Source organism: Anolis carolinensis, chromosome 1 (genome assembly GCF_035594765.1).
Source record: "Anolis carolinensis isolate JA03-04 chromosome 1, rAnoCar3.1.pri, whole genome shotgun sequence".
NCBI lineage: Eukaryota > Metazoa > Chordata > Lepidosauria > Squamata > Dactyloidae > Anolis > Anolis carolinensis.
The window spans coordinates 217,922,346-217,949,611 of NC_085841.1; the positions used below are offsets into that span (position 1 = coordinate 217,922,346).

General features: G+C 37.0%; 1 protein-coding gene across 1 annotated transcript in view; it reads right to left on the reverse strand.

Moving 5' to 3' along the window:
- psmd14 (proteasome 26S subunit, non-ATPase 14) overlaps positions 1–27,266 on the reverse strand; it is a 61,975-nt gene that overhangs the window by 6,128 nt on the left and 28,581 nt on the right. The window contains exons 5-11 of the mRNA XM_062965247.1: positions 26,458–26,577; positions 21,885–21,955; positions 20,785–20,935; positions 7,309–7,416; positions 4,078–4,152; positions 1,889–2,014; positions 179–241 (exon numbers count right to left, since the gene is read on the reverse strand). Coding sequence (XP_062821317.1) covers positions 179–241; positions 1,889–2,014; positions 4,078–4,152; positions 7,309–7,416; positions 20,785–20,935; positions 21,885–21,955; positions 26,458–26,577 — 714 coding nt within the window. The remainder of the gene's footprint in view (positions 1–178; positions 242–1,888; positions 2,015–4,077; positions 4,153–7,308; positions 7,417–20,784; positions 20,936–21,884; positions 21,956–26,457; positions 26,578–27,266) is intronic.

The following is a 27,266-nucleotide window of genomic DNA, read 5'->3' on the forward strand; positions in this document are numbered from 1 at the left end:
TGCATAATGACAATTTTATGTCCATTGCTGACATTGAAGGCTTGAAATAATTTGTTTCATTGGAAATAAATGCACTATTTATAAGGAGGGGTAAAGAAAAAGTAAAACCACCAGCATGTGACTAAACAAGACACACAAAGCATGTTACTTCACGTCACTATAATTCATTACACCTCACCTGCTTGCCAACATTTTTTATTGCCAGCTGTTCAGGTGTCATCTTATCTTCTTCCTCAACAGCCTGTGAAAAAATGCAGAAAATCTTAGCATCTGAGATCTTATTAATTCAGAAGCCTATATATTTCTTTTAAAGAAGGTGTAATTTTGTAAAACTGAGAGAAATAGCGTTGTTTCAAGGACTACATATCTAATCAACAAGCAACAGTGATTCAGCAATTACACAAAGTTGTATGTATCAAGGGAATTACTTACCTAGGTGCTGAGTTACCAAATACACATTCATTCAATGAGCTTACTACCTCAGTTTGGACTATTGCCTCCTGTTCCTCTCAGATCTGAGACATCATCACAGCTAATCCAGGTTTTAATACCGTGTTTCCCCGAAAATAAGACAGTGTCTTATATTAATTTTTGCTCCCAAAGATGCGCTAGGTCTTATTTTCAAGGGATGTCTTATTTTTCCATGAAGAAGAATTCACATTTATTATTGAACAAAAAAATGAACATTTATTATATATTGTACAGTAGTTGTCATCATAAACCAGCATAACCAGACAAACTGTGAATCTTATCAAGAATTTCTTGTTACTACCAATATTTCCATGTACAACACTTCATGGTACCGATCCTGCATGCTCTTGTGTTCTGTTCGGCGGGCATGCTTTCAAACAAAAACTTTACTAGGTCTTACTTTTGGGGGAGGCCTTATATTTAGCAATTCAGCAAAACCTGTACTAGGTCTTATTTTTTGGGGATGTCTTATTTTAGGGGAAACAGGGTAATGACACTAGATACCCCAAAGTTTTCAACCCAGAAATTTTCCTGTAAAGGTAAGGGTTTCCCCTTGACATCATGCCTAGTCATGTCCGACTTTGTTGGTTGGTGCTCATTTCCATTTCTAAGCCGAAGAGCTGGCGTAGTCCGTAGACATCTCCAAGGTCATGTGGCCGGCATGACTGCATGGAGCGCCGTTACCTTCCCGCAGAAGCGATATCTATTGATCTACTCACATTAGTATGTTTTCGAACTGCTAGGTTGGCAGAAGCTGGGGCTAACAGCGGGAGCTCACCCCGCTCCTCGGATTCAAAATGCCGATCTTTCAGACAGCAAGTGTAGCATCGCAGCAGTTTAACCTGCTGTACCACCACCCTTTTCATTTTTCATTCTTTTTCAAATATTCTATCTTTCTTTGTTTTCTGATTTCTTGCTTTGAAGAACTGCTAAATTATTACTTGGAACTACAATTGGATTTGGGCCATAATCTATAGGCGTTGTAAGGCTTATATTTTGACAGAGGAAGAAACTGTGGGAGGAAGAAAGGAAGGTTTCTTATGAGATGAGTAAGAAGCCCTTTTCCTGTTCTAGACTTGGAACCCCTTTTTATTGTTTTACAGGATAAATGCTTCTCCACTGCATTTTCCACTATGGAAACGCTCACATGGCTGACTTATTTTTTAAGTACTAGCAAGGCTAGCCCCCTCTTGAACAAATGAATAGCAAACTATTTCATTTTAATCTGTACATTGGGTAACTTTCCATTCCTACACAAAGTCCTTTTTGTGTGTTGAAAGATGGACAGCTATCCCACTATATCATATGGGCTGGACATCTGAATCAGGATTGGAAGATGATAATATGAATTTTGGGCACATACTGACTGTGTGAGCAACACATATACAAATGTTCCAGCAAATACTTAATGTAGTACCTTGTTATAATTCTTTGCTAATTCTAGCATTTCCTTCACCACAGTTTCATTGAGTTTGCAGTGTTCACTGTAATCTTGAAGGGTTAATCCTTCCATCCAACTTTTCTTATGTAAGTTGAGTAACATCTGCAAAGAAATATAATAAAAAGTTGACCCAACCAAATGATTGGTGAAAAGTCTGATGTACTTATAAGCACATAGCTACTATTTGTAGCAGGAAACTCCATTATGCAATAGGAGTTGAATTGTATACAATTAGTAGGACAGATATCTATTGAGATTTGTAATACCAGGAAAATATTTGTTGGTATAAACTGTTCACAGTACTTCCATTAACTCCAAATTATATGGAGCTACTACAGATGACTTTTCTGTTTCATGACTCCAAAGTCTGAGGATTCAATTCTTTGGAAATTGTCTGATTAGACAAAATGGTTTGCTGTATAAATTAATGGTGGAACTTGTCCAATGGCATCAAAGGAATTTGTAAAGATCTGTTCAAGAGCTTTTTAAAAAAATAAAAAACCCTCATGCAGTCTCATGATTGTAAAAACTGAAGAAACCATCAAAACAGAGGTCTGTTATATCTATGTATTTCCCATCTTTACTAGAAAAAATAAGAATAAAAGACACATTGTTTATTATTAAATGGTTTTTATATTCTATTTACGCGAAGGAAATAATTTACAATGCAATAACATTAATTTTATTTAAAAATTTGCTTGAATGCTCTTTCAAATTCTTTCTTCGAGAGATGCACTGCTTACACTTCATACTAAAAAGAGTCTGTGGCTAAAAAAAGGGGTTTTAATCATTGCTCTAGATCAGTGGTTCTGAATCTGTGGGTCCCCAGATGTTTTGGCCTACAACTCCCAGAAATCCCAGCTAGATTACCAGCTGTTAGGATTTCTGGGAGTTGAAGGCAAAACATCTGGGGACGCACAGGTTTAGAATCACTGCTCTAGATGCTATTGTTTGTATCTGACGACAAATTACAGCAGTGTCATTTACAATGCAGTTGTCCTGGATGATTCTTTCTTGTTGATGCTATTGTTATAATATTTATATCCTGCCCTATATCCTGGGATCTCGGAAAGCAGCTTGAACAGTTCAAAACAACAAAAATAATGTAAATGAACTTATTAATATGTTGACAAACTAAAACACACAGCTTGAAACCAGTTAAAACATTTTAAGGAAGTTTAAGTTCATCCACATGTTAGGATTTGGATGATACAATTAGATCCCAAAGGTTTTAGAAAAAAATCCCTCGGGCATCTGTCAGGAAGAAGAGACCGTCTTCTCCCATATCTTCCCACAATGTATTGCGGGTGCAGAATGTCACCTTTTGGCTACTTAATGGTCACTGGAAAGCTTCAATATGGCCAGGCTACATTGCGGTAATCTGTTTGCACCAAAATAACATTAAGGTTTGGACTGAAATCTATGACACTTGATGCCTTGAGGGCTGCATCATTCTATGATTTCCATCCTTAGGGTTGCTGACACACTGTGGTTTCAGTGGTGGCCCTGATGCTACAAAATCATTTTCCTAGATAACTTATCCAGTGTCTTGCAAACCTTACCTGTTTCTAGGTGAAAAGGTGAAAGTCTAAACATTTGCCAAAGCAATTTTTTGGCTCTATATGCTTAGCTGTAGGTTAAGGGTTTCTTCACTGATTTTTTTAACAACAGTAACATTGTATGCATCTTTGAACTATATAAGGAAGTAAGCTGCAGGCTTTTAAAAATAAATGCAAGAAAATTATCAAGTTTATTGTAACAGAACTGCTTTCAGAAATATGTGGCTTCAAAAATAGAATAGGCATGTCTTTATCATAATTTAAACAAAGATGTTCCTAAATTGTTCAAATAAGACAGACTGGTTTTCACCAACTTGTTTTTAGCATGTGTTACTTATGTTTGCAGATGCCTTCTGGAAAAAAAAATATGGAGGAATCTCCCCCCCCCCCCCCCCCAAGTTCAAATTAAGGTTCATTTGCTGTGGTAATGCACAGAATATATGACATGAGTGGGGGATGACAATGAAAAATGTGAAAAATTTGAATTCAGATCAAAATATTTCAGCATGCCAACAATCAGTCTGATCTATTTTTTATACAGTGAATAAAAATCAATACCCAAGAATTAATGAGAAAGCCCTAAGTAAAAACAAAAACAAAACTTGCCTTCTGTTCTAGTTCATTTTTCCTGTAGTTGATAGTAATAGAATAGTAATGTCTATTCAGTCCATGAATTAAAGCCTAGGAAAAAAACATATAAAAGGAATAAATAAAACAATCCACCTGATCAGTTCTGCCAAGGACATGGAAAAAACAGATTAAAGTCTAGAAATACTGGGCCTGGAGTATTTTTTACTTCGAAATTTTTTTTGAAAAACTTTTTGAAAAATTGGAAGGAATTTTAAATCTTGAAAGTTGGTTGAGAACTCTGTTAATAAAGGTAGCATATTCTGTTGCATATTCTATAGTCTATAGCATATGGTATTCTGTATCTAAAGTTTAAGAAATATTATATCAATGTCCTTAGGTTCTGTGTCTTGCTTGGACTGCTGCAACTTCAATGTGGTTTTTGAAAGAGTGCAACAACAATATAGTATCAGCAATATCTAAGTTATGTATCATGTGTGTCCCTCCCCCTTTTTTGTGTTTTGTTTCTTAATCCTAATATTCACTTGTCCCATCCTTTTTAATGTATATACACGAAAGAAAATTTGAATAATTTTTTTTAAAAAAATATATAGTATCAGCAGACAGTGGGATAAAGGTACAATACACTAAAATCAAAAATTTGAAAAATCATGTAGTATAGTATTCATTTTTGTAAAAAGCAATTTTGCTTTAAAATGACAGAGAATTACAATTTTGGTACAAATGTGCAACCCCCCACAAACGTTATCACCAACCAAACAGAATGCCATCATGTTAAGGTATGACTGACTCTGAGAAATCTTAGAATAAATTAAAATTAAATATGTGTGTGCAACTGTTTTTAGATAGAAAACAAAGAAACACCATGCATGTCAATACGCATTTAAAGATGTGCTCTTCTCTGGGGTTTGTTTGGTTTTGGGTGGTAGAGCATTTGTTTGCTATGTGCAGCTATTTAAAAGCCTGTCTCTTTGGAAGCAGTATCTACTGTGACAAAGTTAAACTACAAGACATCCCATATTCAGGCATGTCCATTTTTTTCTAAATCTGGATGTTTCCAGGGAATCACATACAGTACTTTAATTCATGGTAATAATCAAGAAAATGTGTTTGGCATACACATCAGCTTAGAAGATGACTTTGCTGTTAATGTCTAGTCTGAGAGAAAAGTGCTGCTTAACTTTTTGGGGGAAAAGATAATGAAGCAGACTGACACTACGGGGTTCCCATGGAAAGTCATTACAGAGTGCCTTAAACAACCCACTAATATATCCTCTAGAAACATACAAGCACAGGCTTGCCTGCACCCAATCAAAAACATTAGTAGGTTGTTCCATACTCATTATTTTTGCAGCTTGTACTGATTCAAGAGTAATCTGCTTCAACCCTATTAAATCAAAAATTTTTTTGCTGCAAGATACTTTTAAAGGCTATTGTTAGTGAAATCTGTGAATAATCAGCTAGGTTGGCATCACATATTTTTAGGACTGAGGGTTTAAGCTATGCCTAGATAGGAAATCTCTAGATGGAGATTGTGATTACAGCTCAACAGAGGTATGATGCTGTTTTCAAATAGAAATGCCATGTTTTCAGCATACATTGCTATTAGCGCTCCTGTAATTAATCTTCAGAGAAATCATTAGGCTTCTTAGGGGTAACTATCTAGGCCTTTTAAACTTTTAAAAATGAAAATAATATTTTGGACAGTATTATCATTAGTGCATGGCAAAACATTAATCATCCATAAGGGAATGCTCATTTAAGAAGATGCTGTTTAATCCTAAATCTCTAATAATAGAGAACTGGAATATAAAAAGTGATGTCGACATTTTCACTACAAAACTAACACAGCAGCTTGGTTTGCAAGCTTTTTGCCTACAGAACTGGACACTGAAAGAAGTTTGGTATCAGATCTTAACAGGCAGAGAAAAACTAGTTGGTTGACTTGTTTTCCCTTTTCCTTTTCCATACAATAAAGTGATACAGGTGCTGTTGATGTTTGTAAAAGGACTAAAAACAATTTGATCCTGATCGGAGACAGCCATCTTCAATGTATGGGTAATTCCACTGCTATTGCAGGATTGTTCTCCTACTTCTGACTTCATCACAGGGAACAAAATAGGTCAGTACCAATCTTAACTACAGTTAAGATCAACCTGACTCATTTTCTGTTGTTAAGCAATTCAAACCTGGATTCAAATCTTGGATAAACAGGGAAACTTGTTGAGCATTAACTGAAGATAAGGTGAAAGCAGACATTCATCTATAGATGGGCTAATGTTAAGGGTACTGGTACAGGGCTAACTCATAATTCCTCTATGACATTACAGTGCTTGCGATTTATATAATCTCTACTTTGGAACGAGAACGAGAAGTATAGTTTCAACGTTTAGCAAGATGGACATTTCTTCCTTCAGAGATCCTGCCAAATTTCAAGTCATAACTGGGACTCCAGCCTTAAGGCTCCAATCCATTCCTGAAAGCTCTGGCAAAGTATTTATTTTGGAACAGAAATCATATTCTACACTCATACACATTCCTTCCCTCTTTGTGAATGTGTCTTAAGGACTAGGCAAGGTGCCATTAAAGCATGTATTGCCAATACAAAACATGTACATTTGGGTTTAATTCATGGGTTCAGTTGGTTTGAGAATTCGAACTGACAAATTATGAGGCATCATGGGTTTTCCCTTTATTTCCAGTCAGTTTACTCCCTATCCATAATCAAATGAACATGGGAGGAAGCCCACTAGAACACAGCCTGAAACCTAATATGTTGAAAATCCTCAGGAGACAAGGAAATATTAGAGGATATCCATTTTCTCATGTCATGGCTGCAGTGTTCTGAAACCAAATGCAAAAAATTAAGAAGAGGATGTACTTAATTGAATGTCTACTTTCAATATACAGTAGAGTCTCACTTATCCAACATAAACGGGCTGGTAGAACATTGGATAAGCCAATATGTTGGATAATAAGAAGGGATTAAGGAAACGCCTATTAAAAATCAAATTAGATTATGATTTTACAAATTAAGTACCAAAACATCATGTTATACAACAAAATTTACAGAAGAAGTAGTTCAATACACAGTAATGCTATGTAGTAATTACTGTGCCAAAATCCCTTCATTTCAATAGGGGACACTATTATCATATAGCAAAAAAAAAAGTGTGTCTGCACACAAGCGAATGGATGCAAAAAAGCGACATACCTCAAAATGAACACACTACCAAGCACTGAATTTACCTGAATAGATGGCTTGTTTAAGTGACCCAGATTTGAAGTTGTTTGTCTTGGTTCATGTCCCAAGACCATCATATTAGCATTGATCAATCTGAAGGCATCGATAACAACCTGTAAAAACAAGATGCCAAAGTCAATTCTTTGTAGAAAATGCAAGTGATTACACCAAGTAACAGTGGAGAAGTCACGATCAACTCACATATGGTTTTGGCCTTTTTCCAGGAAATTATTTAATTATAATATTAATAAAGAAAAACCACCTGCTGTCTCTGTCATCAGCACAACTGAAATTCATATTGTATGGCAACACCAGTTACTACATTTTCAAAGAACTGAGTGAAAATAAATTAAGTTCTATACACTCTTTTATTCACTCCTGATGGCTAAGTTTACATATATACACACACATGCTAGGTAACTTTAAAAATATGTTTGTCACCTATATCTTACCTAGTCAAATTGAATGACAGGGAGGCTAAAACTGAAAGTGAGCACAAGCTAAGGGACTATGTTTAAAGCCCAGTCCTGTCACATCAATTATACCACTGGAATACTTGAAATGACAACAAAATTATAGTCAGCAAGGAACTTGCCCCATGTATTCCCTTCTAGTCAGATGCTTTTTACTCCCCGCAAGTAGGGAAGAGGCTATAAACTGTCGGATGGATTATGACGACCTTGTCAGTGCCATGGCTATAAGCAGAACAGAACAAAAAGGAAGCGGAGCAACAACAACAGAAAATCAAGGTCACTTACAGGAGTGACAACAGGGTCCACAATTTACAGAAGTTTGTTACCTATTCTTATTAATTCCTACAGAACTCAATCTGCGGGCATATCTCTGTGTCTATATTATCTAAGGGATTATGACTAAAAAACATATATTGCACAATTTACATTAGTGATAAAGCATACAAGAAAGATGATAGTGCTGTACACATTTCTTCTCAGGTTAGTCCTTAAATCTTTCAGATTAGTTTTCTTAGAATACATCTTTTCCCTTTTCTTTTAAAGAGAGAATGGGTACTCCATATTTCCGAACTGCAAGTTCTCAGGTAAGCCACTATCTCTCAGCTCCCCATACAAGCTATAGTAAAGTAATGGCAACAGTGACCATCTGGTTGGTAAGTTTATAAAAAGGTGTAAGTACTTTGTGCATTTTGAAAAGGAAAACCAAACTCCCAAACAAAAATATTTCTTTTTTTGGAACATTCTGCCGTATGGAGTAATCCCAACTCAAACCACTATTGCTACCCAACTCTATAGAGGAAGTATCCATTGACAAGTTAAACAAATATGCATACAATGACCAAGAGATAACCTATTCACTGTGGGGTTTTTTTTTTTGATGTGGAAGTGTTTTCTAATGTAGCTACAGCATTTTATCACACAATAAGGCCAGGCAAGTGTTAAGAGAACAGGGAAAGAGAAATATCCAGTGCTCATTCCCAAGAGACTTCGTGAAATGAAGCACAATGGAAGAGTAAAGAGTAAAGATGATCAATGAGCCAGAGCTAGAAACTCCAAGTAGGCTTCAAAGGACTAAACTAAGTGAGACTGAGAAGAAATCCAGAGGTCAGCAAATAAAAAAGAATGCTTGATCTCGATTCAGCTTCTCAAATACAGAAGAGTTTTGTCTTTTCTTCAATGATATTCAATTGCTGGAAAAAATTTAGAGGTTCATATGTTCTTCACATAATAGCACAGTATACTATCCAAGTCAATCTTTCTATTCAGGATACAATCATAAGTAAACCAAACGCAACTACAAATAGCATATGGATTTTCTTAAGGCATGATAGTCACCATATACATATTCTGAATCAACAGATCAGCTGTATCAGGAGAGACATTATTTATGCCCATATCATTCTCAGCTGGAATTGCACACATACCAGCAATGTGTTTCCAATGTATTAAAAACTGGGATTTCATTTGCCCTCTGAATTCATTTTCACCTCTGGGTGAACTACTCTGTAAATAATTCTCCAGAATTACAAAACAAGAGTTTTATCTGGTCCAATGGCTCCCAAACGTTGGTCCTCAAGGTATTCTGGATTTAAGCCCCCAGACGTCCTAGTCAACCTGGCCAACAATCAGGAATTCTAAGAGCTCAAGTTCAAATATGTGGAGGACCAAAGTTTAGTAACTACTGGACTAGATAGTCCCTGGGCTCCCGGTCAACCTTTCTGCTATTTCAGATAAGGCATTCCTGACATCCAACCACTCTTTAAAGCCTCCGACAAAAAAAATCTTTCATCTTCCAAAGTAGCTGTCACACTGTTAAAACACATCTAATCTCAAGAAGTTCCTAATGCTTAGTCAGAATCCCTTTTCTTGTATTTAGAATGCCTTAGTTCAAATCCTATTATTTGGAACAGCAAACAAGCTCGCTTCATCTTCCAAATGATGTCCCCTTAACTACTTAAGCATGACTATTATGTTGCCGCTCAATCTTCTCTTCTCCAGTTAAGCATAACCATGGTGTACAATGCTATTGGATTTCTCTTGGTACATCATGGGCAACAATGTGAAAAGGGTAGACAAGTAAGCATAGTATCCCAGTTTTTACTTTTATCCATTTTAATCTAGTATTTCTATATAACACTGGTTCCTATTTACTTCTGAAACTCTTGAAGCAGTATTTGAACCAGATGTTCTCGTTTATGAACACCTGCAAATGCCCAACCACAGCAAGGAGGGGGGCATAAATAAAAAGTTAGCAAAAACAAAGCAAAACATTCAACACTGTGGTCCTCTAGAGGTTTACTCGATAGGAAATGCCACAAATAAAGAATTGACTTTGAGGGAGAAAGACAATTGCCTCGCAGTCTATCAGATTCACAAGGTGCTTCATGATTTAGAACACTAACACTTAACACTCGTAGAAAGGATTCTAGCGGACGGCTCCATTAGGAAAGATGGAATCCATCCAAGACTACAACTGTTTTTTTTATAACAAAATTGCTTCTACTCAAAGTTAAGCTGTGTATGCGCTTTTCACGGTAGCTTCCTATCATGCGAAAACAGACTAAATCAACAACGTCCAAGCATCAGGGTTTGCAACTTTTCTATGACTGTCATGGCCCATTTTTTACAAGGTCATGTTTTGGCGATCTTTATGATAAATCGCCTTCAGTCATCTAGTGGTCTGCCATAGAAAATACATAAATACACACAGTATTGCTGTATCCAAGTTTCAAATAACTGGTCTATTTCTACTTATCTGGAATAAAGGAATAAGTTTCATACCTTTAAACATCAGTACTAGTGGACTTTCTTATTTCATTGTGTTTTCAACAACTATTTGGATAGATCTCTGGAGGAGAAAACTGTCCTGGCTTTGATGCCTCTGGACTGCAACAGGTTCCCAAGACTTATGAAACCCATAACTGCAATCTGTTACAAATTAAGCAATCCTACATTTTTATATAAACCAGTGGACAAAAATATGACTCCAATGACATTTTGCTTCTACTTAGCATTGTTACAACCAACAAGGAAAAGAATATTTTAACTACACCAAGATTAAAGGAATTCACTGTGATCACTATAGCAACTGTCTTAAGAAAAACTAACATGCTCAACAACCTGCAACCTAAAATTAGATGTGGGATGCAATAAAAAGCATAAATGCAGCAAAACACTCTACATTTTGATTTCTGTGCAATCTTATAATTGCTTTTTTGTGCTCAGCAAGAACAAACGCGTTCCTTCTTTAGAGAATCGTATCAAAATAAATAGGCTCATTAATGTCCAGTGTACTAATGAGCAATGGATGAAGGAGGTGTTAATTATGCTATGGTAAGATTCGAGGAGAAAGCCCTGGTGGGCTTTTGGTAATATGTACAAGCTTAAGTCCTCCTCAGATTTGGATACTTTGAAGCCCTGTATGATGCAGTGAAAGCAATGCAGCAAACCTTTTATTTAGAGGGGGAAACTTTGTGGAGGGCTGCTCTCAAAAGGATCAGCTCAAGAGAAAAAATAGTGCACCAATTTCTACAAATAGTTGAGTGTATTTAGATCTCTCTGCTCACTTGGATTATGTTGATTTGAAAATGCAGTAAAAAACAGCCCAAAGGCTTCTTGCTGCATTTCCTCTCTCAGCAAACAGGTGTAGCACAACAGGGTGGTTATGTGTGTGGTTTTTTAAAAGTATATTGATTAAGGTGGCATTTAAAATGACAAACTATACCATAGAGCCATGCTTTTCACCAACTGGACGGTTTAATTCTGCTTGGTGCAAGTGCCTTGCGACTCTGGAGAGGTCACTTCAGCACCAGACAGCTTATAACAAAACCATTAGCGGTTTGGCTAGCTTAAGGAAACCTCTTACATTCCTTTTTTGTTTATTATCACTGCATGAATCTGCAGCATATGATAGTTTATAATTTCTCCGGCTTGTTAAATTCATGTTAAAGGTCTGTTTTCTTGTTGAATAAATTTTGTTCATATAATGCTGCCGATTTCATACAGTGAGTCTTTAATAGCACCTTTGGTCTATGCGCAACTCACAGATCAAAACAGAGGACTAAAATAGGGGTTGATGATGCTATTTACATGTGTGATTCCTGCTGTCTTCTTGTTAGTAGCTTTAATATAATAGAAGACCTTGTCTGTTTTGTAATTAACACATCTTTACTGCAGAGATATTTGGAAGTGATTGCTGTGAATATACTGGTTAGTAAAATAAACACAATCACACACCACTTTCTGTTATCAGACAAATTTGTGAATTGTACACATTATACTCCAGATCAACAATCTGTGATACAACAGTCAAGCAGAAGACACAGTTATATAACCATATACTTTTCTGAAAATGTATATTCATTGTGACCTTGCATATATAATTAGTTTATGAGATACAGGAATTCACAACCATAAATGCTTTAATAATTGCAGTGCTTGGAAATAGATGCCCAATATTCGGAAGCTGTCAAAAGAAAATAAAAACTGCATCCATGTATGTATGTTGTGGTATTTGCTTTGGAAAACATATTAAATGGAAAACAATCATATCCCATATTTTCAACTACTACCCTCAATCAGTTTTATCCTCTACTGATATGTGTGTTTAAATACAATACCTTTCCAGGAAGACTAAGCCTTTTATATAAGTCAATATCATTCAGGACTGCTACTTTCTAAGCATCGACACATGATGTAACACGGGGGAAAACACATTATAGTATATACAAAATGATGCTGCAATCAGTTAATTCAGCTCTGTTACTGAAAAGTGAAGCTGGATCAGCCATCAATACTTTCACAGAAACTCCTCCCCCAACCCCCCCCCCCCCAACTTTTTTGACATATGGAACCTATCTTTAAGAAATGCATCATGTTGATTTGGAATTCAAGCATCCAACTATTGTTCATGCCATATGTTTACGAAAAAACAAATGCAGGCAGAAGAAATGCTATGCCAAGGATATAATGCAGCTATGCCAGGTGTAGAAGGAGAAGTAATGTCCCATCTAAAGTCTCTTTTATCACCTGCAACTGACCTGTTATCAACTGCTTAGTTGGCTTCTAGATTCTTTAAAAATTAAGTGGAACACATGACCCTCGAAGTGCAGCTGAGGTTTATGACCACTTCGTTATTTATGCTGCCATGCACACTCTGACAACCACCACTGAAGAACATCTTTGGTCCCTTGTAAGCCCACAGCATAAAAAATTCAGAGAAACTGTACTTTTTATGCCATTTCCAATGAAAAGCACTAAGAACCGAAACTGACTTATGCCAAATGCATATCACTGAATTGCTGTGATTGTGAGCTTGAGGTCTGCTACATGGAAATTATTTATAAAAATGTCAATTTTAGCTCTGGAAAAGAGATTCCTCGGAGTATGTACATTTATTTTTTTCATCCTTGGAGGATTTGCTTGCTTTGGACATGTCCACGATGCAACCTGAATAACCAGCCTAGGAGGAAAGACAGCTACAGAATAATACATTTATCTTGACAAGCGAAGGCATGCATCTGTAACCCTACAAGTAGGAAAAACCTCAAGTTTCAAGGCTATATGCCTTAATGAAGATAGATGGATTATTCTACATCCACTATGGTAAAAGCCTTTTAAAAATTAATACATTTAAACAAAAAGTGTACTTGGAACTTCTTGGTTTAGAGAAGGAAAATAAACTTGAATAACCTTTGCAGTTTAATAACCAAACACTTAAAGGAAACAGCAAACTAAATGTACAGGTTTCATATGCTGAATAAAGCATCCGTTTTATAACTTCAAGTTCAAAATGGAATAAAATCCACAAATGTGCAAGTATTATATACATATCAATGCTAACCAAGATAGCAATATTGTATGAAAGCTAGAAGCAGAACACAAGTGGAATTTCACAGCCAATTTGGGAAATACACATTGGCTCAATTTAGATGATCATGCAGTTCTTTATCCCCTTTTTCTCTTCTCTACTTATACTGTTTTTCTCTCAGTTACCCATTTTAGCACCAGCCGAAATCCGACATCCCAGCTTTCTAGCCATAGCTCACTATGATATCTAAAATAGTAGACCAATTAAGTAAGTATCTTTGCAAAAGGAGGAGAAACCCAACTGCTATGCTTTCTGACTCTCGCTTTCCTAAATGTGATGATTCAGTCATCCCAGCAAATTATGGCCTACAGTACATAGAAAATTGAGAACATATACAATAAGGAAGGAGGTGAGAAGATTCTGTGTTGCTTATTCATGATTCAGTTGGATGAATTGAGCTACTGCCCTCATAAGCTGGGATTCAAGGCTTACTATTAACAAATAACATTTATAATTCCAGTGTCTGTGGGAGAAACAGGTGTCAATGCACAAGACCCAGCAAAGAGATTTATAGTTTGTTCAGACATTCTTGCTTACAGAAGGATCCAAATGAGAACCATCAAGTTGTGTGTACCTGCACATTTGCTTCTCCGCAATAAGACATAGTGCTGGACCTACTTGGCATTTAGTTTTGCATAACAGGCAAATATTTCATTTGCATATCATGACTCTATCAGAGTCACTTATCACACACATTTGTGAAACTAGCATTTTTCATGAAATAATAATAAAAAATCTTTTATTTATATCTGACTTTTCTCCCAAAAAAAGGACCACAAGCGGCTTCCAACATACCAAAAATAGTATAACATCAACAGCACTTAAACACATATATAACATATGAAACATCAATAAAATATAAGGCAACAATAAGATTTTTATTTCTCAACACATTTCTTTGTAAGTGAAACTTTGAAACATTATGTGGTAACAAGCATTTAATAGACTTCAGTGCTGCTTATCAAATTTGTAACACAATCCTTTTTGCAGCATCTATATATTTTTTGTCCTTCCCTATAATGTGAACTAGTATCACACTGTGTAAAAAAAATTTTATTGGTGGGGATGAATAGTAGCAAAATGGAGGCCTGTGGTACCTGAAAAAATAACAGCACATATTTTTATGAACATTAAGCTCATGTCATCAGATGCATGAATTATAGTCTAAAATTTCAGCTGCATATACACACAATCCACATGGTTGCAGATAGATGCAGTAATAGATAGCAAAATTAAAACTAGAAAACATTGACCATTGTAATTCATAATAAATGTGATGATACAAGAAGCACTTTGGGAACAATAATTCAAAAAGATAGCTTTAGTTTCCCTCATTCATGTGGTTAGGATTTATTTTGTAAAGAGAAAGGATGTTCAGAAACAAGTTGCTGCATAATCAAATCAGATTTTATCTGTATCATGCATGTGTCTAATATAAATAGTCCACATGCAACCCATAAAACTGATTTAAATGGGTAAGCACTTAATGTTCTAATACTACAGGACTTCAGTCTTCAGTAATCTAATTTTCAGGAGTGAGTGTGGTGTAGTGGTTTGAATTAATCGAGTTGAAGTTCTGCAGTTATCACAAAGAGAAAGCTTATGAGTTAGGCTTCAGCTCCAAGTTGTCAACTTGACAGAATTGAAGTTGCATTTCGAAGTAGCCAGAGATTTGTGCCAAAGTCATCTTGCATTATGGAGGATCTAAAAGTGTCAGTCACACAGCATGCAATAATGCAGAAAATCAACAGAGTTTTCATGATCTGGTTAATATATATCTTAACTGTTTCATGAAGCTCTCTCTGCTTGCCCAAATAAGCCAATTCAAAGAAGGACTGCTTAAGAACAAGATGGTTAAGAAAGAATAGCATTCAGTGTATAGATTAACACTTTGCATATAACACTCCTAAACTGTGAAGCAATTTACATATAGAAAAATGACTAAATTTCTATATATCCATAAAAAACACTGCATTTTTTTTTAAAAGCCTACAGGCCAAGTCCTACATTCTTTTAACTCTCCATTCCTACCACAAGCAATCAAGATTATGAAGGAAAAAAATTAGAATATAGAGTTTTAAGAAAGCAATGTGAGCTAGGGAACAGATAATTTTGATAATGATTTATTCATTTATACCCACATTCTCCCCAGTACTCATAGTGGATTAAAATGGAAAAGAAATACAATTCTTGGGATCTGAGGGCAAAAGGGAAGAAGCATACAGTAGGAGGCAGCAGAGAAACTGTGTTGAGAAGACCATGAATGTTAAGGGTGATGGAAGAGAAGACACTGATATAGAGAGGGGACTTGGGGAAAAGACGAGGCCTTCAACACTAGATAGGATCAGACCTCTTTGACCGGCTTGTTCAATGGTCAGGAATTCTGGGAGCTGAAGTCCAAAACACCTGAAGGGCCACAGGTTGAAGAGGCCTAATTTAGGTGGTTGAGGGTGAAAGCAGTTGGTCATGGTGCTTTCAGGAAGGACAATCTGTAGCAGACCGCAGCTCTGGTTTCATATCTTGGCACACTCAATCACTCATGCACACATCCTATTCAATGATTCTATTGCCTCTCCATGTAAGTAGCTTACTGCCCTAAGCTGCCTTAAGCTATATCAGAAGCTCTGATATAAATGATATTTTGCTGGGCTATATAAAGGATTTTGCTCTCATGACCCGAAACTACACATAAAATGCTTGGACATTTCTGAAAGATAACCACATAATGGATTATGGCAAGTGACTCCCATTGTTTAGGTAATAGCCAATAAAACTGCTTAACTTATGCCTTATAATAATAATAATAAAATAATAAAACTTTATTTATACCCTGCCACCATCTCCCCGTGGGGATTTGACTGAAACTTGTGACTGAAACTTGATAATATTGTAAGGATGATTCCAGAAAGAGTTGATATGGGTAAAAGAAAGGGTATCTTTAAGATACTAACCACCATGTTCTGGGTTAAACACAAACTTAGTGGGACTGTGTATCTTTGCTCTTTATACATGTGCTCTCCGACTACACCCATTTTTTTTTAATCTGTCTCCATCTCAGTTTTAGCAAAGAAAATTTAAAACTGAAGCATCCACGCCTGTGGTCTGTGTTTGGGCACTGAGATATAAGATATCTTAACAATGTTTAAGATGTTGTTGAAATTGTAATTCTGTTTGAATGGACATGAGGCCCTTAAAACTTATTGTACATCTCAAGCTGTCCTGGGGGCACTTTCAAGTAAAAAGAAAGGTTCAAGTTAAAACAAAAAACAAAGCCAAAGTACAAAACTGTAGCATGAAGTCAGTGTTAAAACAAAAACATCTGCAGTTCTTCCTGTGTGACAGTAGCTTTAAACAACACAGACTGCAATTCTATAAATGCTTATGTAGAAATACATTCCAGGGAATTCAACTGAATACATTACCTATCCAGAGCTACATAGGATTACACTGTAAAATGCTGCTAGGGGATAGGTTACTTTCATGGCTTCCAGTCAGTATCACCCCAAGAATGAATAAAGAAGCACTGTCGACTTGTAAAGACAATGTTTTAATTGCAGGTAGCAAACACAAAGCATAATTTCTCCTCCATTTATTAATTCTCTCCCTCCACATAAGAGACTTTTGTGAAAACTAAGAACTAAAATTCAATTCTAAAGTAAGAATAAATGCAAGAGCCCCCAGCTGCCAAATATACAGAAAATGATCAGGCAAACTGAGGTTAATGGGGCGGCCAATCCTGTGACAAGCACCCCTGTATGGGGTTTTACACCCATTGCATCACTTTGTCACCATGTTACAGCTCTGGTAGGTATAGTTATTATCTGGCAGATTGCTTACTTCTAGTAAATTATTTCTATTTGCCATTGCTCAGAAGGCAGACTCACAACAGTCTGGAACAAAGATATCCATCACTACAGAGCAGCTTTCCCCATTATGACCTTCTTCATATGTTTAAGCTTCAACCTCCCATGACTCCTGACTATCTGCCATATTAGCTGAGGTTCATTGAAGTTACAATCCAAAACATCTGAAGGCCCCAGACTCAAGAGGAGAACAGATAAGAGACAAAGAGGATTTGTACTGGATTCTATTCCATTAAGCTGGTTTCAGTAGTAAAGTTCATGTCCAGACCCATTTAACCTAGTTCAAGACATTCATGGAAAATGATGACCAGGATGATGTTTTCTCATGCAACTGATCTGGCTCACCTGCTTATAAAGCAAGTGTGTTTATGTGTGCAGGAAAAACAGACTACAGGCAGCCCCTAAGCTACAAACATTCAACTTACAATTGATTCATAGTTAAGAACGGGGGTGAGACCACAGGAAATGAGAAATCTACCCCTCGAAAGAGAAATTCACTCCTGAAAGAGTTATCATGGAAAAATGTGTCTCAACTGAAGCTTTCTCTCTAATCTTTGTTTCCACAACAAGCCAAATTTTTCAAAATCTAATTATCACAGGGACAGAACGTGAGGTGAAATCTTCTGAATAGGGGCACAGATAGCAAAACAAACACCACAGGGGTGTTAACTCTTTTGTATGCTATCCAAAGTTTAATATATACAAATTCAACTTAAGAACAAACCTACAGAACTTATCTTGTTTGTAACTTGGGCATTGCCTGTACCATTCTTGTTTTCTTCTTTAAGAAAACTTTGCAGTTGGGAACCGTAGATATTTGAGACAGTTCCCTGTTGTATCAAGGGAATTCCTAGGACAAGATGGAGTAACATTTGGCTAGTCAGTTGTTTTGGCCTGAAATGGCCATCAGCTTTAGCCAACATGAGCAATGGTAAGGGAGCTGTTACCTAAAACATCTGGTGCCACATTCCTGCCAAAGGGAGTTTGAAGCAAGATCACCCATCTGCTAACTGATCTGCTACCTTTCCACCTACACCCTTTTTTTAGTTGGAACTGTGTCCTGAAAATTAGGCACCAGAGCATTAGATTTCTCCTATCAGAGTCTCACACTATTCCAGCATAATGCAGTCCCGATCTATATTCACCATGTTGTGCTCAGTAATACACACAAACACACCATAAACTCCTACGGACTTTTCCAAATGACCACTGCAACAGATTTCTAAGCATTGTATGCCCTTCAAAACACAAAATTCTGAGCAGCAAATAAAGCATGCCTTGGAAGGAAAAGACCTATTCTAGCATTGAGCTTCTTGCTTTTAACTTAACACAAGTATTTTTAGAAAATAATCTGAATTCTAGAAAAGTAAGAAAACATAACCTGTCATCAACAAGTCTAAGCTCCTCATCTACCCACATCCTATTATAAATGCAAGGTAGGTGGTTTGCAGGTATAACTAAGAGATAGGACTTTATTAGACAGATCCACAAGTTAACAAACCATAGGAAACAGCTACACATGCAGTTTAGAAACTGCACAGTGCTTGGATCATATCTAGCTTCAACTCCATAAGAATGTAGGGATTTGCAATGCCCAGGGGCTCCTCAGCATGTATTAATAGTAAGAAACTTCCCATTCTTCCACTCATTCCAAAAGGTGCCAATTAAACCTGTGGTGAATAAGACCAAGTAGCTCTTTCCACATGATTAATGTGTACTGTACTACCAAAAGCAATAGATTGAACCGGCTGAAACAATAGCAACACCGACATGAAGCCCTAAAAATTCTGAAATTATACAATAGTTATGGTGCTTTGTATCAGAGGGCAAATTCTGCAAACAAGTAGGGAAACAAACATCAGATAAACTTTGTATCAGAAAACAATGGTTCTCACTATCTCTGAAAGCAGGTATTATAGCAGATCTAGACAGGCCAAAGCAGCATTTTACACAAAGACTTGTTGAGGTTTCTTCCTTTTCATGCGTTTTTGTTGTTGTTAAATTGACCATATATGTGAAAATATTCTTGGTCTTTCAAATTAAAATTAATAATAAATCTTAGCTCACGTTACTATTATTATACTCATACAAACTACCAGTTCACTGTTTGAGAACCAAAACAACTGTAGTCCGTTATTCGTTTGGGCATCATGGAACCACTGACACACAAAGAAACTTAAATACTACAAATATTTATAAAATGTCATACATATTATTAATCTAATGATGATTCTATAATACAATAGAAGAGCATGCTCAAACAAAACACCTCAGCAGTATTTTAAAGCAGTAACCACCTAGCCAATTTCTGTATGTTCTGTAGTTTTTCTAATCCACTCTCCCTGTGGCTGAGCAAAATCGAATTGCCTCTCACATTTGCAGACAGCTCTGTGAAGGTGATAATAGAGCTGCACCCTGCTGTCATGAGGCAGGAAATAGGAAAATGGCATATGGGGCTAGGAAGAAATAAAAAAAAGAACCAAACAAGAACAAAAGAGATTTCAACAAAGGACAAACTATAACCCAATATGCTTTGCAAGTTAATCTCTTTTCATAATGATTTCACATAATCATTCATCTGCAAACTTTACCCTAAAACGTGAATGGTTGAAAAGTCTTTCAGGGAAGTTTTTATTCTGAAACATTTGGAATATATATAAAGTGTCATGTTCTATTTCAATAAAGTAAGAATGTGATTCCTATTCAGGAAAGGACTAAATCTAGCTCAAAACGGGGTTTTTCCCCCAACTGTGTTATTATAAACCGCTTTGGGTTCTCTGCAGATGGATACATTATATACATACTTAAAATAAAGTGCTAAAATTGTTATTTCATTTTAGTAAGAGTAACCACCATAAAGTGTATCCCAAGAATAGGAAGCTTTGGTCACTGGATGTAGAAACTGGATCATTAAATGTTGATTAAGAGACAAGTTGCACAGCACTTAAATGGACCTTGCTTCTAATATAAATTGTAGGCACAGTATTTTATTTTTTGTAAGAAAAAAATAAAAATAAACAGCAAATAATTCTCCAAGACCAAGAGGACAGAACAGAGAAAGCAGTTATGTAGCCACATTATATATCCTTCAAGTCATTTCTTGAGAGAGACAAGAAAGAAACATGCATTCCCCACAATTCTCACCTAATGAAATGTTGACATGGCAGTATAATTTCCCATACAGGATAAGCCAGAAGGATTACGCAGGATATTAATTCAAAACTCACTAAAACATATGTTGGGCACACACAATTTTAATAGAAACTAACAACATACCTTTCCTTTTACGCTCTGGATGGGATCCACTACTACAGCTACAGCTCTTTCTGACAGGGCTTCAAAACTCTGTTGTGTGTTGATATCCACACCAGACAACCAACAGCCAAAGCCAGGATGACTGTGATACCAGCCAACAACCATCTCAGGTCTAAAACAAAGAAGTCATCCAGAGATTCAAGACCACTTGCAACATAAAATACGAACAGTGACAATGGAGCAAGACCATTTTCAGTATAGCAGGAAAACATAAAGGTGAGGGGGGAAAAAACCCCCAATTGAAGCCATGAATTAATGCTCACCAAATTATGGTCAAAACATGAAAATGTGCTGAAGGAGTGCTATCATTAAGAGATGCATATTAACATCAGTAGGTCAGGTTCTCAGCTTTTCACCTTGTTACCACACCTTCCGTTTCAGTTTTTACCCTTTCAGCACTTCAGTAAATAACTGTTCTAACTCACTGGCGCCCAAAGTTGGTTTTTCACGGCAGAATGTCCATTTCTGATATGGACGACAGGAAGAAGCGACGGGAAAAGATTAAATATCAATTAAACTGCAGCAGTGGGACTAGGAACTTGGTCAAAAAGCAATTTGCACTGTTCTGCTTAGCTGTTGAATCTTTTGCTAACATTAATTTTGTAGTTTTTGCTGTGGTACAAAAATCTGAGCAAGCAGATGACAACTGTTGAGAGAACCCAAGCACAGCCACAAAATTTGCTTAAATATTTCCATGGCTGTTCATCAGGAAACCTTTAGTGTGGTGTAAAGGGGCATTATGGCTGGGGAGAAAAAGCAGAACTAGCATGGCAATAGTCTCATTTGTTCTATACTAGTACAAATGTATATAAATTGTCACAGAATGAAAGAGTCCCCCTTCCTCAAAAACAACTGGAACCAGAAAGTACTCAGTTGGATGCACTCTCTATTAAGCGATCTCAGCAAATAAAACCCATGGTTGGATTTATGAATCAAGTTGCCTTAGTTGCACAAGAAAAAAACAAATCACTTTAGCTTTGATACTAGCAGACAGCTGAACAGGAAACTAGGGTTTACATGTACATTACTAGCTTTTAAAAAATGGCAAACAAGTTCCTTACCTTCCAGTTTGCTTTAGCATATCCAACATTTTAGCTTGAAAAACAGGATCAACTGCTTCTACACTGACCCCCTACATTTGGAGATAAATTGACAATAATAGTTATAGACATACATTACCTAGCACATATAGTTAATTAAACTTTTCACACTGATTGGGAATTGCACCAATTTTTTAAAATTCAGATACAATGGTATGGATACAAATATTTAATCCCTCTGAATTCAATGGAACTCACTCATCATAACTACACTTACTCTCTGATTTCAGTAAAACTATAATATGATGAACTTAGTCTGGGCTTAGGCCAACAGTTTCTGTGTCATACCGACTAGGCAATCGGATTAACTGAAGTTAATTACATAGGTTTATAAAATGTTATAAATATGAATATTTTAAATAAAACAAACTGCTGAAATATCTCTTAGTGCATATATTCTGGTGTCAGTTTTAGAGGTTTGGGCATGTTGCCCATCAACAATTGGAAGTCAATAAATTGTTCTGTTGAGTTTTCATGTCTTTGGTATACTCCCATCTCAGTTTCAAATGTACAGTAGAGTCTCACTTATCCAACACTCGCTTATCCAACATTCTGGATTATCCAACGCATTTCTGTAGTCAATGTTTTCATTACATCATGATATTTTGGGGCTAAATTTGTAAATATAGTAATTACAACATAGCATTACTGCGTATTGAACTACCTTTTCTGTCAAATTTGTTGTATAACATGATGTTTTGATGCTTAATTTTTAAAATCATAACCTAATTTGATGTTTAATAGGCTTTTCCTTAATCCCTCCTTATTATCCAACATATTTGCTTATCCAACATTCTGCTGGCCCGTTTATGTTGGATAAGTGAGACTCTACTGTATATGTGGTGATTAGGCATCTTCTATCATCAGCAATGCATGTGTCAGCAAGAAAAATAGTTCAATGAATTTACATGTAAATCTGATTATGATATAAATTAACAAGACTCCTCAAGACCTTGAGGTTCTAGGGCAGTGGTTCTCAACTTGGGGTCCCCAGATGTTTTTGGCCTTCAACTCCCAGAAATCCTAACAGCTGGTAAACTGGCTGGGATTTCTGGGAGTTGTAGGCCAAAAACATCTGGGGACCCCAGGTCGAGAACCACTGTTCTAGGGTATCTCACAACACAGAAGAGACCAACACAGATTCACAATTTTTCTCCTCTAAATCCTGCAGATGGTGATTCTGGTAATAATACCAGTCAAATACTTCTCTTTCCTGAAAGAAGTGTTGGCATTTGCTAAGTGGATGAAGTAAAGTCTACCCTACTGTTTTGGAACAGCAATGAGTACATGACATCTGACAGGATATAAGTGAGAATTCATTAACAAGCCTATTCTGTAACACTGATGGTGACAAAGAAACAATGCTCCTCCATCATCCTGCAACCTTGAGATACTCTCTTATGAAGCTCTTCAAACTGCCTGGGTCATTTTTCACCTCAGAGCAAATGCAAAGGAAACTTCTCTGACTTATTTTGGCTTATCAAAGAAGTACTTAAGCAGAGAAACTTGTTCAGATCCTCTGAAAAATATAGAGATTTACATTTTTGGGTCATGATTCACTGGATAAATTTCATTTGATCACACTTTCATGCCAACAAAAAACTGGTAATGTAACGGACTACATTTTTTTGGCATTGCTTTCTTGTGCTAATAGGATCTAAGAAAAAGGAAAATAATGAATTGTGTACAGAAAATAGAATTGTGCAAAAATTTGTTTATCCCGTTAAATTTGTTCTTTCGTTCCTTATGTTTCAGACTGGAGCACGAAATGGGAATTACCCCCCCCCCAAAAAAACCCCCAAAATTAGCTTGAAACAAAAGAAAAGGGGAGCAGGTACCTTTTCCTTGTCAGCTTTTCGTGATCACAGTTTAATATTTTGTATTAATCCTCCAGCAAACAAAAAGTAAACCCTCATTTACTCTCCTCTTCCAGGAGGTCATCACTCTTCCTTATCTGAAAGTGGGAAGCCTCCTTAAAATGCCCTGGAGAGTGCATGTGTGGCTCCTTCTCCCTCCTCCTCAGCTTTTGGAGCTGTCACCTTGGGTTGTTCATTGCTGCTGCTGCCTCTGTCTCTCATGCAAGGAAGGTGGTGCCTCCAGTCCCCTCCTTTTCCACCCTTGTGCCTCTTACTCTAGAGTAAGCCAGGCAGCAGCAGCAACGACTCAAAGCAGCCGCAGCAGCTCCAAGAGCCTAGGAGGGAGGAGAGGGTAAGGCGTTAAAAACGAAGAAGAGGGGGGCTGGAGGAGTCACCTTCCTTGCATGAGAGATGGAAGAGAAGGAGGAGGAAGAAGCGCCAAACATGAAGCAGTAGCAGCAGCGTCAAGGGCCCAAGGCGTCAGCTCCAAACCAAACCATGCCATTGCCAAAAATAATGGGAAAGGGAGGGGAATTCCCCCCATTGCCACCAGTTAAAGAAGAAGTGAATGGGGCTGGGCACTGGGTTGTGTATGTGGTGTGTGGGGAGCATAATTTGGAAGGAGGGAATAGTGCCCTGCCCACCTCCCTCCTGCTGCTGCTCTTGGAGAAGTTAGAGGGCAGGACCAGCAGAGAGGAAAGACGGAATGTTTTAAGGACATTTTATTTATAGAAAGAAATAAAATCCCTAAAAATTGAGTGATGACTCAAACATTATAAGCTTGGTGGGCTAAGAGTGGATGTGCTCTCCATGTGCGGCGATTTTCACCCCTCTAGCCCTAAAACTGAGGAGAAGGGGAGCCTAGGGAAGCCTGCCCATAGTGGCCAATGGGTTGAAAATTTTCATATTTTCAGATGCGGAACAAAAATGCCAATTCGGAAGGACACCCCTTCTCGGAAGGTGCTCGAAAACTAAAACTGGGGCCTTACAAATGAAACAAACAGAAATGGATTGTGATTCAATACAAATGCACAAGCCTAACAGAAAGGATTTATCTGAAAAAGAAAAGATTTCTATTCACTTTGAAGGAAACATACCAAATGGGAAGGAATGACGGGATTACATTCCCCCCCCCCCTCTCTCTCTCTCTCACACACACACACACACAACCTAAAGGATCAGATTTCAGTTTGGGAGTGCTGATAGATACATACTTGCCACTGGAGACAATCACAGAAAACAATGTGTCTTATTTGTTAAACTTAATGCACCAACTTCTCCTAAAGAAATAGAGGCCAGGAGCCATTTTCCATGACTGCATAACCTCTCAATTACTGCAGTGTACTGTGCCTGAGATTGTCTTTGAAGACTTCTTGAAATACTTCAGATTGTGCAAAATGGAGTTAAAATACACACTGGCTGTAGAGAACATAAAGGGTTTCAGACATATCTAAAAGTTTGAAAATGCCCAAATCTTACTAGAGGCTGTTTTTGAGTCATGCTGTCACAAATGTAACTGGAGAGAAAAATATTTTATTTGTGTTAGGGATCCTTCATAAAGAAGTTCACCTGGCAGCAACACTGAGATCATTTCAATGTCAGGTTAAGACATTTTCATTCCCTCAGACTAATCCGCTTGGGATTTCTTAGCATCTTATGGCCGTACTCACAAGATTTTACTGCCTTCCCATTTATATTTTCAAAACAAGCGAACAAACAAACAAGTACAAACATAAAACAACAACTATATCCAGCTTTCTTCTTCTTCAAAGAGTAACAGAAATGTAGGCACAGATTATGTGCCAGATTATGCTGAAGGTCTGCCTAATCTAGTATTTTATTCACACAGCGGCCAGCCAGTTTTTAAAATGGGAAACCTGCCAGCAAGCACAAGTGTAAATGCGCTCTCTATCTCATGTTCCCCAGCATTAAGATGGAATATTGGCTCTGATGCAGGAGGTGATGTACAACCATTCTGATGATAGAAGCAGAATAATATGGATTTAGTTTACATCTTGTAATGTACAAGTCTTTAGAACACTTCAAATTCAGAGTCCCAAATCCCATCTAAACAGAACTGATGCACTCAAGCAATAAGTCTGCCCAATGTGGTGGTGTGATCTAAATGTTGGATTACAACTTCAAAGGAATAGGGTTCAAAACCTGTTCAGCCACAGGAACACACTCAAAGGCCATGGTTAAGTCACTCTTTCTCAGGCTTTGAGGAAGGCAATGAATATCCCCTCTGATGAAATCTTGCCAAGAGAACCCAATAATAAGGTACCATATGCTGAAATCGAATTGAAGTCACACAACAACATAAAAAATCATTTAAAGATCATCCTCTAAATAAGAATTGTCTACAAGGTCTATTCAACAAATTCTGAATAGACGTTTAGAAGGCTAATTATTGATAAAATACAGTATAAGTTTGATCTTATGTTCAGTGATATTTGCAACAGGCTTGCAAGATTTCTGCAACTTAAGACACTGTACAGCTAATCCCAAACACCTAATTTAAAAATATTACATAGAACATCACATTTTCAAGACCTGGATATTTGCATTCCAGCCATCAGCATCTCTTTCACAACTATTATGCATGTGGGGGAGGAAAAAAATTGACACACAGTTATCTGGAATGACACCACACATTTAACTCACTAAAGAGTACTCACCGTTCCTGACTGTGGCATAGCAAACACATCAATCACTCTGACAGTATAGTCATCAACAAATTCTCCAAGCATCAGCCCCATAACTTCCATAGGGACACCAGCTCGACCATGCTTCAGCATCTGGAAAGATCAGATTTTAATGAAATACTCCTGAAGTTTGATATTCTGGAATTTATTATTTTCTATTATACTTTCACACATTTAGAATTGCAATGTTTTATAAATAATTGCATTTTACGAAGACAAACAGATCTGACTCCCCTGCACCTTTGCCAACTACATTATAGTTTCTTACAGTAAACCTCTGGCCTATAGGCCAAATATAGCCCAAAGAGGATCCCTATCTGGTTTGTGAGTCCATCCCCTATCCCCTTTCTAATGCTGGAGAAATCTCCAATGTTATATCCATTCAGTGATCCAAGACAAATAAAGAAAGAACAAAGAATGAAGAACATGCACCCTTAACCAGTATCTGGAGATGCATCTCTCTCATGTGCTATCTGGATTCATGACTGTTAATCAGCAATATCAAAAAGGGCTGTGCTTTACACATTGAAAGTAATTCCAATTGGGACATGAAGCAAGACATGAAGAGATGCAAAATGTGGCAAGAACCTGAAGGAGCTGCCCCTCCAAGCACACAGAAGGCCCTGTTCACTATGCAGACAGAAATACATGCTACAGGGAAAATAGAAGTTTCCAGATTTTCCTCAGGTTAATCAGAAATCACATGACTCCACCTCTCCCACCCATAAAGGTTCTCAATTCCTGCAGCCAAGACTCAAAGTAACTCAAAAGCATGACTGCTT